Below are 13,389 nucleotides of genomic sequence, written 5' to 3'. Positions count from 1 at the left end.
TCTTTAACTGTAGGATTGTGGTGCCGCCTTTCAGTGAGTATTCTTCTTTAACTGTAGGATTGTGGTGCCGCCTTTAAGTGAGTATTCTTCTTAAACTGTAGGAGTGTGGTGCCGCCTTTAAGTGAGTATTCTTCTTAAACTGTAGGAGTGTGGTGCCGCCTTTAGGTTAATACTTGATAAACGTTCTAAACCCCTTTCCGCAGGCCGCGGTATAGTTATACAACGTGTATCTATTCTCTATGCAGCAAAGTACACCTAATGCCTGTACAGACAGTCTATTAAAAATCTTCACTTTATTTTAATCTAAGCTGATAACGTTTACACTTTACAAACCTAATCTGGATGATGACTGATTTCACTTTTAGGGACCTTCGTGAAAAGTTGCCCATGGTGCTGCTAAATGGTCGAAGATGCCCAGGATGCGACAAGAAAATAAAGACCGGAGAAGGTCACCAATATCAAATCAAGCAGTGGAGATCTAAAGTACTGATCTGTTCGGATTGTGTTAAGGATAGTAAGGAAGCTTCATATGACGATGTATATTCCCTTGGAAGGGAATCTGCTTTGCATGTCGCGAAAAAAACTGCAATTACCATATGCTGAACTCACATAAAAATAATATGATTGCTGTAAAGTAATTAATGTTTTTGATTCGAAAAACTCAATTTTGTATCTGTTATCTGCCCCCACCGTTCTTTCTCTCAATAACTGAACACTTAGGGTCAACAATCATTCGGCCAACAAGATATTATGTTCAATGATCGATTTCTACTTATAATATTATTTATAGGCACGAATAGGGATAATTTAAAGAATTAACAATTTTTTTGATGTTCAGTTTGATTAGTTTACTTCATGAATAAATCATACTTGATATGTTTGTGATCCAATTCTTTTTTCTAATCTATTTTTGACGAACATTGAAACAATGTGGCGCTTATTGCAGATTAATCTAAATTCGTTTTATCTTACTATATGGACACGTTCATTTGAGTTTGAGGATATTGGTAAACAAAAATAATAGCGTTTTTGACGATAGTGGCTTAATTTTGACATCTATTAACCTAGCACGTTCAGAAGTTCTGAACATTAGCCACGTAACCCACACTCCCATATGCACTGCTCAGAAAGAAAATCTGTTGTTGTTAGGCACTATAATGTTTCAAATGTCAAATTTTGTGTGACTTAGTTAACTGCAGTTGTCTAATTATCATTCCTTGGTCTGAAACATAGTAGATTAGGTCAATCTAACAATTATGATACAACATTGGTTAAAGGGCACGGATCGAACGGTTACGAGGCAATATTTAGGTAACTTTGTCACACTCAGAATACCATACCTCTATTCTACTGTGAGGTGTCCTCAAAACCCTTTTTACTCATTAAATGATGGTTGATCTACCAAGTACGGAGTACCAATCATAGCCCTAAAATATGTTGCTTTGAATAGTTAGCTAATACAGGCACTTGGTTATTGGGAAATGAGGTTAATTCTGTCACAATATATGGAATTTAAAATTTTGGGCGAATTATTTATATCTGATTTTGGTTTGAAAGGCGGGAAAACTTTACATGATGACAATGTAGTTGATGCAAGTTAAGATCAGTTGATGTTTACATTGTCACAAAAAATTGTACAAAATCGTAAATAGGTTAAAAACAATGATTATAGAATGAAATAGTCTCTTATAATAACTCTTATAATAACTGATGTGACAAAGTAAACATGTCTTGCCCCTATTTTGAAGATCTATAACTGTATTAGAATTCAACATTCTTTCAGAATCGATTGGTAGAATATTGTCCAGAACATCAGAGCTCAAGTTTAACAATTTCAGGTTAAATTTGTCAAAGTCACTAAAAATGTGACAAAATTAACTTTTCCTGCCCCAACAATTTCAAGATAGTGTGTAAAAATTAGCATAGGCTGCTTTATTACCTAAATAAATCAATCCAAACTACAAAAAAATTTGTTAATGTGATGACGATTACCTAACTCTAATAATAACTGATGTGACAAAGTAAACATGTCTTGCCCCTATTTTGAAGATCTATAACTCTATTAGAATTCAACATTCTTTCAGAAACGATTGGTAGAATATTGTTCAGAACATCAGAGCTCAAGTTTAACAATTTTAGATCAATTTGTCAAAGACACTGAAAATGTGACAAAATTAACTTTTCCTGCCCCAATAATATCAAGATAGTGTGTTAAAATTGGCATAGGAATTAGGATGCTTTATTGCCTATATTAATCGATCCATACTACGAAAAAGATCGGTTAATCTGATGACGATTACCTAACTCTTATAATAACTGATGTGACAAAGTAAACATGTCTTGCCCCTATTTTGAAGAACTATTCCTCTATTAGAATACTATGTGACTTTATCATCAAAAAAATTTCGATAAACTAGTTATTTTGCCAGCAAGGAGCTAACAGAGTTATAATAATTTTTTGTGACAAAATTACCCTATTTTTGACCATCATGTTGCGGTAGTTTAATTGTGACACTGTTATTTGTTAACATATTACCACCCGATAATGATTAATGTGACTGGTGCATGGTACTAGCAGTGTTGTTTGATCCATAGTACGTAATATAAGGGGTTTAAGCTGGTATATCATTATTTGTTCAATTTCACACATGTTCAGATATCATCAAGATTATGTGACAAAGTAAACTTGTTTGTGCCTTCTGTGTTTTAATTCCTTACGACTATATGATATAATAACAATTCCTAGCACTTCCATGCCATTAAATAAACCTACACTACTCAGCATTGCTTATCAGGGTTCCCTAAACATTATTCACATATTTTCTTAAATGTGTGACAGAGGAAACCTGAGTGCACCATCTAACGAAAAAAGTCGTCAAATATGTAGGAAATGGTCATATGTACCCATCCAATCAACTGGAAACTCAAAATTTTGGTCAAAAACAGCAGCAAGGGGTCCATATTTACTCTGTCACATGTTTATAGTGTGACAATGTAACCATTTCCGTGCCGGCCGTATTTAAGAGATATCTTATCACCTGATTAAGTTTTCGTTATGTGACTAAGTTAGCCTAAAGGATGAGACGATTATCCTAACCATCAAGGGTTTGTGTAATTTCATAGTGTGACAAAGTCAACTACACTGTGCCTTTTAATAGGGTCACTTATATTTACCAATATCCTCAAACTCAAATGAACGTGTCCATATATATATAATAAAGCGAGACACAGCCCCTTCATTTGCACCCTACATTTGATCACCATCACAATCACATCTCTGACTTCTTTGCCACACCCACACGGACATATCTCAAGCATCTTCACATTTTCTGTAAGGGTCTGCGTGCTTTTCTATCTCTTTGTTAGCTATTAGCTTGAACGATATGCACTCGCCTCTAGAACGACATGATGATTTTTTGGTTTAAACACTTTAATGGTAACGGATTTCTACTTGGATTTCGGACTTTGACTTTTTCAGCAACGCTGATCTGACATTATTTCAATGTATAGTAATATAGATTTGTTTTTTTAAACCTTGTAAACCTTGTAAACCTTGTAAACCTTGTAAACCTTGTAAACCTTGTAAACTTTCCGCAAAACTGTGAGAGATATACTATTGAAACCTTTTTGACTAGGTCAAATGCAGTAAATGCTTTTATTGCCTTTTGACCAGTACGAAGAAATTAAAAATTGGCAAAGGAATAAGAACTTTAGGTCCCAAAATTTGGACCCACAAATGGTGTCAAAATCACTAGATAAATAAATAAATATTGCTGTCTCCTGACGCCACTTTAGGGTTAGACGGGTTCCTGCTAGTAGTACTAATAGTGCAATGAATTTAAGTTGGGCTCTGGGGAGCTGGTGATGAGGCTTTCTGCTCGATCTTAGTCCAAAACCTTGATGGCGACTTAGTATCTTACAATTCAATCAGCAACTACTTAAAAAAACCAGACGAGTGCCGGCCGGGTCCTAAAACAAAAATTGAAAACACTAAAAATAGTTTTTAAATGCTTATTTGCCTCTTAAAAAATGCAATTTATTTAATCTAGTGTTAAGCTGTGGTATAAAGATAATCAATTTATTCGTATCATTTGCAAAATTGTTTTTTAATCTTTATTAAAGCCAGGATATTGTCGTAGACAATCTAATACGCAGGAAATGATAAAATATACGAACTGTTAGTGCTACTAGTTTAAGCTAACTATTTATTTTCTTTTTTGTTAATCAAATCGTAAGAATTAGGTTTCGTAAGCATCAGGTTATGAAATAATTAGGTTCCAGAATGTTCCAGCATTAATGTTTAGCGATTTGAGATCGCTGAATGAATGTGACACCCTCCAAGATGGTCGAGGACGTCTTATACAATGGTGATGTGTCAGCAGGACCACCCATCTATATTCTATAAGCTGCCGAAACCTTCTCAATCACCAATCACCATGATTCTTGAAAAGTTCCCATATTTTCAGAATGTCATCATCGATATCTCAAATCCTTTAAGAGGCTTAAAATTGGATACCACAATGTCTCATGTCTGGATGTCGACACTGTTGATGTAGTCAGTGTAGGAGGGCGAGGTGGGCGGCATGTATGAGAAGGTCCAGGCTGGAGTGAGGTTTGGAGTCAGTCGTTCTTCTAGCGCTAATTCTCGGTGTAATCTGAAAGTTATTGGGTAAATAGAGAGATTTCTAATAAATATATGGCTCAACAATTCAGCTATAATATTATATCGTGTTATATTATTATAACACGACCACTGATCTGTTCCGGAGTCCGGACCAGCTTATCTTATACTCTTATAGTTCAATAAGAATCCGATAAACGTAGTTATTTTCATGTTAATATCGGGCACGATCAGTTACACTGAAAATGAGCTCACTTGATTTTCGAAGCTTTAAGTTGAGCAGCAAAACCGTCGTTGAAAGAGGACGTGGTGTATTCGTCGTTGACGTTTAAGAACCGTGATCTTTCTGGTTTACTGGGCTTCTCTATGAAAACTAACGAGTTGCAAAACCGTTCTGGAGAAGATGTTATTTGGGTTAGCGATTAATGTAGTAGTGATTTACTATCTGGGCTAACAATATCATGGAATTTATCGAAGATACGATATTTAGGTTGATAAACTATATAGAAGTAGAAGATCCATCCATCGAAAAACAGGCATTTAGTTTTTGTGGAAAAAAGCTCTCCGAGTTCCATTACCTTTAATGGAAGGGCCAACTCTGACGTTTTTAAGTCTGGATATGGAGATAACACAGGAGGTTGGTCTGGAGCTGGACCTGCCACAGTGTGAGTAGACTGGGGTGGAACTTGAACTTCTCGTCCTGCACTGACTATCACATTTGCAATATCATTACCAGGCCAAAATCATTAAATTGAGCCACGAGTGATATTTGACTCTTGACCAATTTCCAAATGTTTTAAACTTGATTTCCATTATAATCATGACATTGACAAATCAACAGTGTACAAAATTGTCACTGTTTACTGTACTTACTTAATGGGCGAAAGAACAGAATCTTCACTTCCTCCATGACACAGAGACACAGGAGTAGGTTTCTTAGAGCCATGGGACCCCGGGCTGTGACCTTGATGAAGGTGACCGGACCCATCTTGGTCTCTTCCGTCCACAAGAGGACTGCGACAGGTCTGGGACGGGATGCTCACCAACGATAGAGGGTTAGATGCTTCAGTCAGCTCTCGGCCCGATCCTTGTACTGATCTTCGGAGCTCGGTTTCGGATGATCTGAAATTTGGGGACTGTGGAGAATGTATTGAAACCTCATGTGAAGTATATGATGCACATGGTTGAGTTACAACATTTTCAACATAAAAAAATATCACTTACATCTGGTTGCTTTCTAAGTTGACCTTAGACTTCATCTTTTCTAATTTAGTCATATAGTATCGCTTGGTTCCGGCTATCAGGCGTTTCTCAAACTCCATGGGAGTCTTTTTACCTTTTCTCTTCTTCTTGGCATCCGTTACATCTGCTGGGTATAACCACGGAATAAATTATAACCAAGCAGCAGTTAAGTTGTCGGCATGATAAATTTCAGCTTCCTCGAGCTGTATATTTTATTCACCATGATCAAAAGCCGGCTAGGCCGCTAGGGGCTGCTCAGTAATTTTAAAACTTTATTCGAAACTGATGCATGGTTCCTATCATATAAGTTGTAATTCTATAATTGTACTCGAATTGTACTTGCACTGTAACTGCACTGTACCTGCATTGATAAGCGAGGTGGTTATATCGTTACCCAAACAATCTATCTCACTGTAGCAACCCACTTCCTCACTCTCACTAGTTGTGGCAAACTTCGTTCTCTTCCTATAAAGTTAGTCTTAGCTGTAGGATTTTAAAAACATCAACAAATAAAACACAGGTTTGCTATGCTTGGGGACTATGTATAGTATCTTTTACTATTGTATATATTATATATATACGATAGTTATATCGTTTAAACTTCAGATGTGTAGGAGATAACACGCATAAAGGCAAAACGAACTGATGTTCCAAAAATTATAATTAAGAATGGAAAATGAACATTATATTGCATATAAGGCTTTCAGCAATACTCATATGCAATATAAAACGAGGACTTGTCAAGAGTGTAACAGTTAGAAGATAACGACTAGGAATTACAAGATAGCATCATCTAAACATGTAGTTATCACATACGCTCGTTTCTTGTGATAGTCCTTGGCTTTAGAGAGGCTGTAAGATCTAATTGTCTTGCTTGTTTTACTGATCCGTCTGTTTTTCTTCAATGACAAGAACTCCTTCGAACCCAAGCTCAGGTTTGAGGTTTTTATTCGAGAAGATTCTTCTGCAACGTATTGGTAGAAATCAGTTTATGAATAACTATTAGTCGTATATCATTTATAAACAAATTAAGTTATTATCCTGAAATGTATTATGAGGGTACTGCGAAGGACAGGTGAAGTGCGAATAAAGTTGGGAGAATATTTGTATAAGAGAAAAAGCAAACTACGACAGCTCACCTGAGGACGTATGTTTGAGGTTGCTGTTACCCGAGACGAATATCTTGCTGGTTTTGTCGTCGTCCTTTTCCCAGACACTACTCCTCTGACTCAGCTGAAGACACAGGTCTCTCTCCACACTGTCTTTCTTTCTGTGAAGTTTAACAACATGTATGGGATTATTGAAATGGGGTGAATTATTTTCATGCTTAAAAGATCATGATCTGTGAGACGTGAGAATATTTATTCCCTTACTTTCTGTTTAGCAAATCGTTGTCAAACTCCCCATCTCTTATGTCACCGGGCCACATTTCTTCTGAAGATCCAAAGAACTCAGCTCTTCTTCCTTCAGCCACAATCTTTTCAAAGACATCATCATCGTGAGCAAATACCTGGATTTATGGTACTTATTACTTTGATCATTATTGTTTGTCGTCTACATTCAGATGCTCCTAGTCCATATTATAAAGGATGGTCACATAGGCTTCGTGGAAATACTTAGTTCAGAAGTTCTTTACCCGATCTATGATAATAGTAGTGATCAGACTGGCGATTTTCTCAATTTCTTGTTCATGATCGTGTAGATAGAGACCATTATGGTGGCATGCCCTTTCAAAAACAGACATAGGACCACCGCCCCCAATTGCAAAGTCAATACCGGAAATTCTTTGATTAAATATAATTAAAATCTTCAAAGAAAAGCCGGACAAGTCAGGGAGTCAGGGTACAGTAATCAAACAAACATGAGGCAAAAACAGCAACAAAGTGCTTGAGGAGACGTCGCTGAGGAAACTTTGCAGCGCTTTTGTCATGGATCTAATCGTCTAGCTTACCTCCTTAATCTGATCCAATTCAATAAAGCTGACTCATTGAATATTTTCTAAGGAACTGCATGATAATCTGCTGAACTTGTGATGCAGTGTCGGCAATGAATTGACACGAGATTTATTAAGTTAGAAAGCTCGAAAATTACTTCATCAATTCAAAACATAAAGACAATTATACATCATGGAAATCAGGAAATGGTAGATAATTAAATTTAAGATCACAGTTACTCAAAACTGAACAGGCTTGTAGCCAGGATGATGTACCGCGTCTTTAAAATTATAGCAAAACATTTCCATCACATACTACAACTAACCGGCATTTCGAACAGAGATCCAGTTGGAAGAGTCACAATGATCACAATGATCACATACAACTAACCGGCATTTCGAACAGAGATCCAATTGGAAGAGTCACAATGATCACATACTACAACTAACCGGCATTTCGAACAGAGATCCAGTTGGAAGAATCACAATGATCACATACTACAACTAACCGGCATTTCGAACAGAGATCCAGTTGGAAGAATCACAATTATCACATACTACAACTAACCGGCATTTCGAACAGATATCCAGTTGGAAGAATCACAATGATCACATATTACAACTAACCGGCATTTCGAACAGAGATCCAGTTGGAAGAATCACAATGATCACATACTATAACTAACCGGCATTTCGAACAGAAATCCAGTTGGAAGAATCACAATGATCACATATTACAACTAACCGGCATTTCGAACAGAGATCCAGTTGGAAGAGCACTGAAGGAAGAGCTAAAACTCGCTTTTCTCTTGATAATCTTTCCTGGAGGGACAGTAGCTAGTCTGTCATTTTGGTTGTGTGATGAGTTATCATGCTCTGTGCACAGATAATCACTTTACTTTGTTTATTCTACAACCCACGATAATCAATATGTTATATCAAGTTCCACATCCAGTGTGCAATTCCGTTTAAACATTGTAACCACAAAATTACCACAATATCATCACTGTTTCACTTATAATTTTAACAAATGTAGACAGAAAAAGCTGCAATTTGTATTTTAAACACAACAAATTACAAAAGAGCTCTGAGTAACCAACTTACCCTGTTCAAGAACGTAATTATCGGAATCTTTCAGACGTTTCTTAATAACCTTCTTATCCTTGTCGGAGCCAGTTTTCTTGTGGCTCCTGATCCGCTCCTGATCATGAGACCTCCTGTGGAGCTGTAACTTCTCTCTGAGTTGGTGTTTAGCTAGAGACTCTGGTGATCGTGTTAAACTTGTAGTGTTTGGTAATGTCTTGTGGTCTGGTTTCTTTTCTGGCTCTTCGACTATCTCCTGGATTGGTTGAAAGACGAACGTTAAAAAATCGACGTTAGAAAAATGAGCGTTAGAAAGATGGGTGTTAGAATTAGAAAAATAAAGGTTTATAGAAAGATAAATGTTAGAAATATGGGCGTTAGAAAGATGGGCGTTAGAAAGATGGGCGTTAGAAAGATGAACGTTAGAATTTAGAAAGATGGGCGTTAGAATTAGAAAGATAAAGGTTAGAAAGATAAATGTTAGAAATATGGGCGTTAGAAAGATGGGCATTGGGCGTTAGAAAGATAGGCGTTAGAAAGATGGGCGTTAGAAAGATGGGCGTTAGAAAGATGGACGTTAGAAAGATGGGCGTTAGAAAGATGGGCGTTAGAATTAGAAACATAAATGTTAGAAAGATAAATGTTAGAAAAATGGGCGTTAGAAAGATGGGCGTTAGAAATATGGGCGTTAGAAATATGGGCGTTAGAAAGATGGGCGTTAGAAAGATGGGCGTTCGAATTAGAAACATAAAGGTTAGAAAGATAAATGTTAGAAAAATAGGCGTTAGAAAGATGGGCGTAAGAAAGATAGGCGTTAGAAATATGGGCGTTAGAAATATGGGCGTTAGAAAGATGGGCGTTAGAAAGATGTGCGTAAGAAAGATAGGCGTTAGAAAGATGGGCGTAAGAAAGATAGGCGTTAGAAAGATGGACGTTAGAAATATGGGCGTTAGAAAGACGGACGTTAGAAAGATTGGCGTTAGAAAGATGGAAGTAAGAAAGATGGATGTTACGTGATACATATACAGAGAACTGACCTTGCTGCTTTCAACAGGATCTGGTGGTAATGGTACTGTGTGAATTGTGGATTTCTTCTTTTTTCGTTTATTGTCTTTATTCTCCTCACCTGGTAAGTTTTCGAATGGTAAAGTCTAAAGTAAAATATATGATATTCAAGATAATATTATATCTTAAATATCATATATTATACTTATTTATATTATATTTTACTTATTTATATTATATTAGATTACAGAACTGAAACATTTTTCGTGGTTTCAGTTTTTTCACCTTACCGGAATCGACAACATTCCCTGCTTCTTCTAGGATTATTTCCTTGTGTTTTGAGTCTTTTGAATCTTTAGGATCTAATTTGAGAGGCTCCCTAGATATTCTGGTTGAAAGCTCCTGTTTGGATACAGCTTGTCGTGCTTTGGTCTCTATAACTTGTACCCTGCGAAACTGTTCGTTGAGATGCTCTTACACTTACATTATGTACATTTTCTACTGTTCTATGGTATACTAACTGATGTTATATAAGATGCTAAAATTGAAAGGATAGGAAATAAATAAGCGTTTTCAGAAAAAATAGTATATAGAAGTAACAAATACTCTATTTTGTAACTGACCGAGCAGTATTATCAAGAGGAGGTTGATTAATAAATACTATATTTTGTAACTGACCGAGCAGTATTATCAGGAGGAGGTTAATTAACAAATACTCTATTTTGTAACTGACCGAGCAGTATTATCAGGAGGAGGTTAATTAACAAACACGCTATTTTGTAACTGACCGAGCAGTATTATCAGGAGGAGGTTAATTAACAAACACGCTATTTTGTAACTGACCGAGCAGTATTATCAGGAGGAGGTTAATTAACAAATACTCTATTTTGTAACTGACCGAGCAGTATTATCAAGAGGAGGTTGATTAAAAAATACTCTATTTAGTAACTGACCGAGCAGTATTATCAGGAGGAGGTTAATTAACAAACACGCTATTTTGTAACTGACCGAGCAGTATTATCAGGAGGAGGTTAATTAACAAATACTCTATTTTGTAACTGACCGAGCAGTATTATCAAGAGGAGGTTGATTAAAAAATACTCTATTTTGTAACTGACCGAGCAGTATTATCAGGAGGAGGTTAATTAACAAATACTCTATTTTGTAACTGACCGAGCAGTATTATCAGGAGGAGGTTAATTAACAAATACTCTATTTAGTAACTGACCGAGCAGTATTATCAGGAGGAGGTTAATTAACAAATACTCTATTTTGTAACTGACCGAGCAGTATTATCAAGAGGAGGTTAATTAACAAATACTCTATTTTGTAACTGACCGTGCAGTATTATCAAGAGGAGGTTAATTAACAAATACTCTATTTTGTAACTGACCGAGCAGTATTATCAGGAGGAGGTTGATTCACTCTGGGGGGAGGGTAGTCTCGAGGAGTAGATCTGGGTACGATGGGAAAGTGTTCGCAGGTTGCTAACGTCCCCGTACCCTTGTGGGGACACTGTAGGGTCAGCTTTATGTACCTGTGATGGTGTGGAGATCAATATTACATTTACTGCATCCGGAAGTCAAAACAAGGTATGTTGATTGCAGAAGTGAAATTACACAGACTTTTGCACAAAAGATCTTCCGCTTTCCTCAGCTAGAAGAGTATATGTTTGATTTATTATTAAATTTTACAACAGCCCCTGGCCCTTTAGATCTGAGAAGCACCTTTTAAATGGATAGTTTCTTGATTGCAGAGTAAGAGGGGCTTCGAACATTTCAAACTCCCCAAAGTTGCGCATGATCGATCACAAACAACCTGACATCTGGACACAAGAGACGGACAGAGCTCGATAAGTTGAGTTATAAATATCACAACTAAAAGTAAAATGTCACACACCAGACGCAATCATCACAGTTGGTCGTGCAGATCTGTCACGCTATCACCAGCTCATCTACACAAAACCAGAAATTGTACCTGAACTGGAGCAACTGTGCTGGTCACGTGACTGCCTGCCAAATCATCAAGTGTTGTGATGATCCGTGTAATGTAATGAAGCAAGCAATTTACTGGAGTACCCCCTACATGCTGTGATTTACGAAGTGAGCCTGGGATTGGCTGGGCCCTGGTCAATAGAAACACTTTAATAACAACACTGATTTATTGGCACTCATTAATCAGCAGAGGACTGTAGGGATTGGTGGGCAAACGCTTGTCTTTCATCATATCATCATTAGTATTAGGTTCATTCGTTGGAATCAGAGGAGTGTAGGGATTGGTGGGCACATTAAACACTTGTGTTTCATCATATCATCATTAGTATTAGGCTCGTGATGTAATTCTGAAATTCTCTGCACTGTCAAGTGTCATGAGATTTTTCAGGTCATCATGGTTTAGCTGGTAAGATATAACAAATCTTTGAGGATCCGTAGATTTTTGGCAAAAAAACGGAGCTTCTTATGAAGGAAAACGTCCAACTTACTTTTCCCAATGGTTGGTGCATCGTTTACAAAGACATGCCTCGTTCCCATAACAGGATGAAGTATCCTCCGGTCATGCAACCCCCGTACTTAATCATCTGCGGGGTTTATAAGTTGGTTTAGGGCGCTGTTTATGTTCTGCAACCCCCGTACTTTATCATCTGCGGGGTTTATAAGTTGGTTTAGGGCGCTGTTTATGTTGTGCAACCCCCGTACTTAATCATCTGCGGGGTTTATAAGTTGGTTTAGGGCGCTGTTTATGTTCTGCAACCCCCGTACTTAATCATCTGCGGGGTTTATAAGTTGGTTTAGGGCGCTGTTTATGTTCTGCAACCCCCGTACTTAATCATCTGCGGGGTTTATAAGTTGGTTTAGGGCGCTGTTTATGTTCTGCAACCCCCGTACTTAATCATCTGCGGGGTTTATAAGTTGGTTTAGGGCGCTGTTTATGTTCTGCAACCCCCGTACTTTATCATCTGCGGGGTTTATAAGTTGGTTTAGGGCGCTGTTTATGTTCTGCAACCCCCGTACTTAATCATAGTTGTGGGGTTTATAAGTTGGTTTAGGGCGCTGTTTATGTTCTGCAACCCCCGTACTTTATCATCTGCGGGGTTTATAAGTTGGTTTAGGGCGTTTGTGCGTGCATTTAAAATAATTTTAAGTCAACGTTTGGCAAAATGGTAAAAATTAGGTTACTTTTTGGCCGTACCGCTGAGTATTTGACCGGAAAGAAGTATTTCAATCTGACATTCAGTGACCCCCCCCCCCCTCCCATGTTAATGACATGTCCCTGCTATGGAGGCAATTACTGATCCTTACCGTTTGAGGCACATCGAGACTTTGGCACTGTAACAGATTCCCAAGAGACCCATCAATCCATTGTACCATCTGTCTTACGGCGTTCATCTGTCATTAAAAGGGTGTGTCACTATTTATTGTGGCTAATTTACGATAAACTGTTCATAGTCCATGATGATCCATTATGATTTTGGCCATTGGTCAAAACTAAAATCGTATGTTAATTA

The 13,389-nt window shown here is 37.3% G+C and overlaps 1 protein-coding gene across 3 annotated transcripts; it reads right to left on the bottom strand.

The window, feature by feature from the left end:
• Window positions 1-3,940: 3,940 nt before the first annotated feature.
• Window positions 3,941-11,868, bottom strand: LOC134819323 (uncharacterized). 3 transcript variants are annotated; one of them, XM_063829217.1, is made up of 15 exons: window positions 11,612-11,820; window positions 11,278-11,421; window positions 10,175-10,332; window positions 9,917-10,005; window positions 8,901-9,135; window positions 8,542-8,618; window positions 7,237-7,373; window positions 7,003-7,133; window positions 6,680-6,827; window positions 6,225-6,328; window positions 5,846-5,990; window positions 5,495-5,743; window positions 5,200-5,330; window positions 4,877-5,015; window positions 3,941-4,655 (listed from the first exon to the last, which is right to left on the bottom strand). In XM_063829217.1, exons 1-15 carry the CDS (start codon window positions 11,683-11,685, stop codon window positions 4,526-4,528), a joined length of 2,091 nt encoding a protein of 696 aa, XP_063685287.1. In that variant the 5' UTR covers window positions 11,686-11,820; the 3' UTR covers window positions 3,941-4,525. The 3 variants fall into 3 exon arrangements, with proteins under 3 accessions (XP_063685287.1, XP_063685289.1, XP_063685288.1); XM_063829219.1 differs by having other exon boundaries at window positions 4,084-4,655; window positions 5,200-5,276; window positions 5,846-5,987; window positions 11,612-11,817; XM_063829218.1 differs by having other exon boundaries at window positions 4,182-4,655; window positions 5,846-5,987; window positions 11,612-11,868.
• Window positions 11,869-13,389: the final 1,521 nt, after the last annotated feature.

Source organism: Bolinopsis microptera, chromosome 8 (genome assembly GCF_026151205.1).
Source record: "Bolinopsis microptera isolate Bmic1 chromosome 8, MBARI_Bmic_1.0, whole genome shotgun sequence".
Lineage (NCBI taxonomy): Eukaryota > Metazoa > Ctenophora > Tentaculata > Lobata > Bolinopsidae > Bolinopsis > Bolinopsis microptera.
This window is presented reverse-complemented; position numbering and strand designations above follow the sequence as displayed.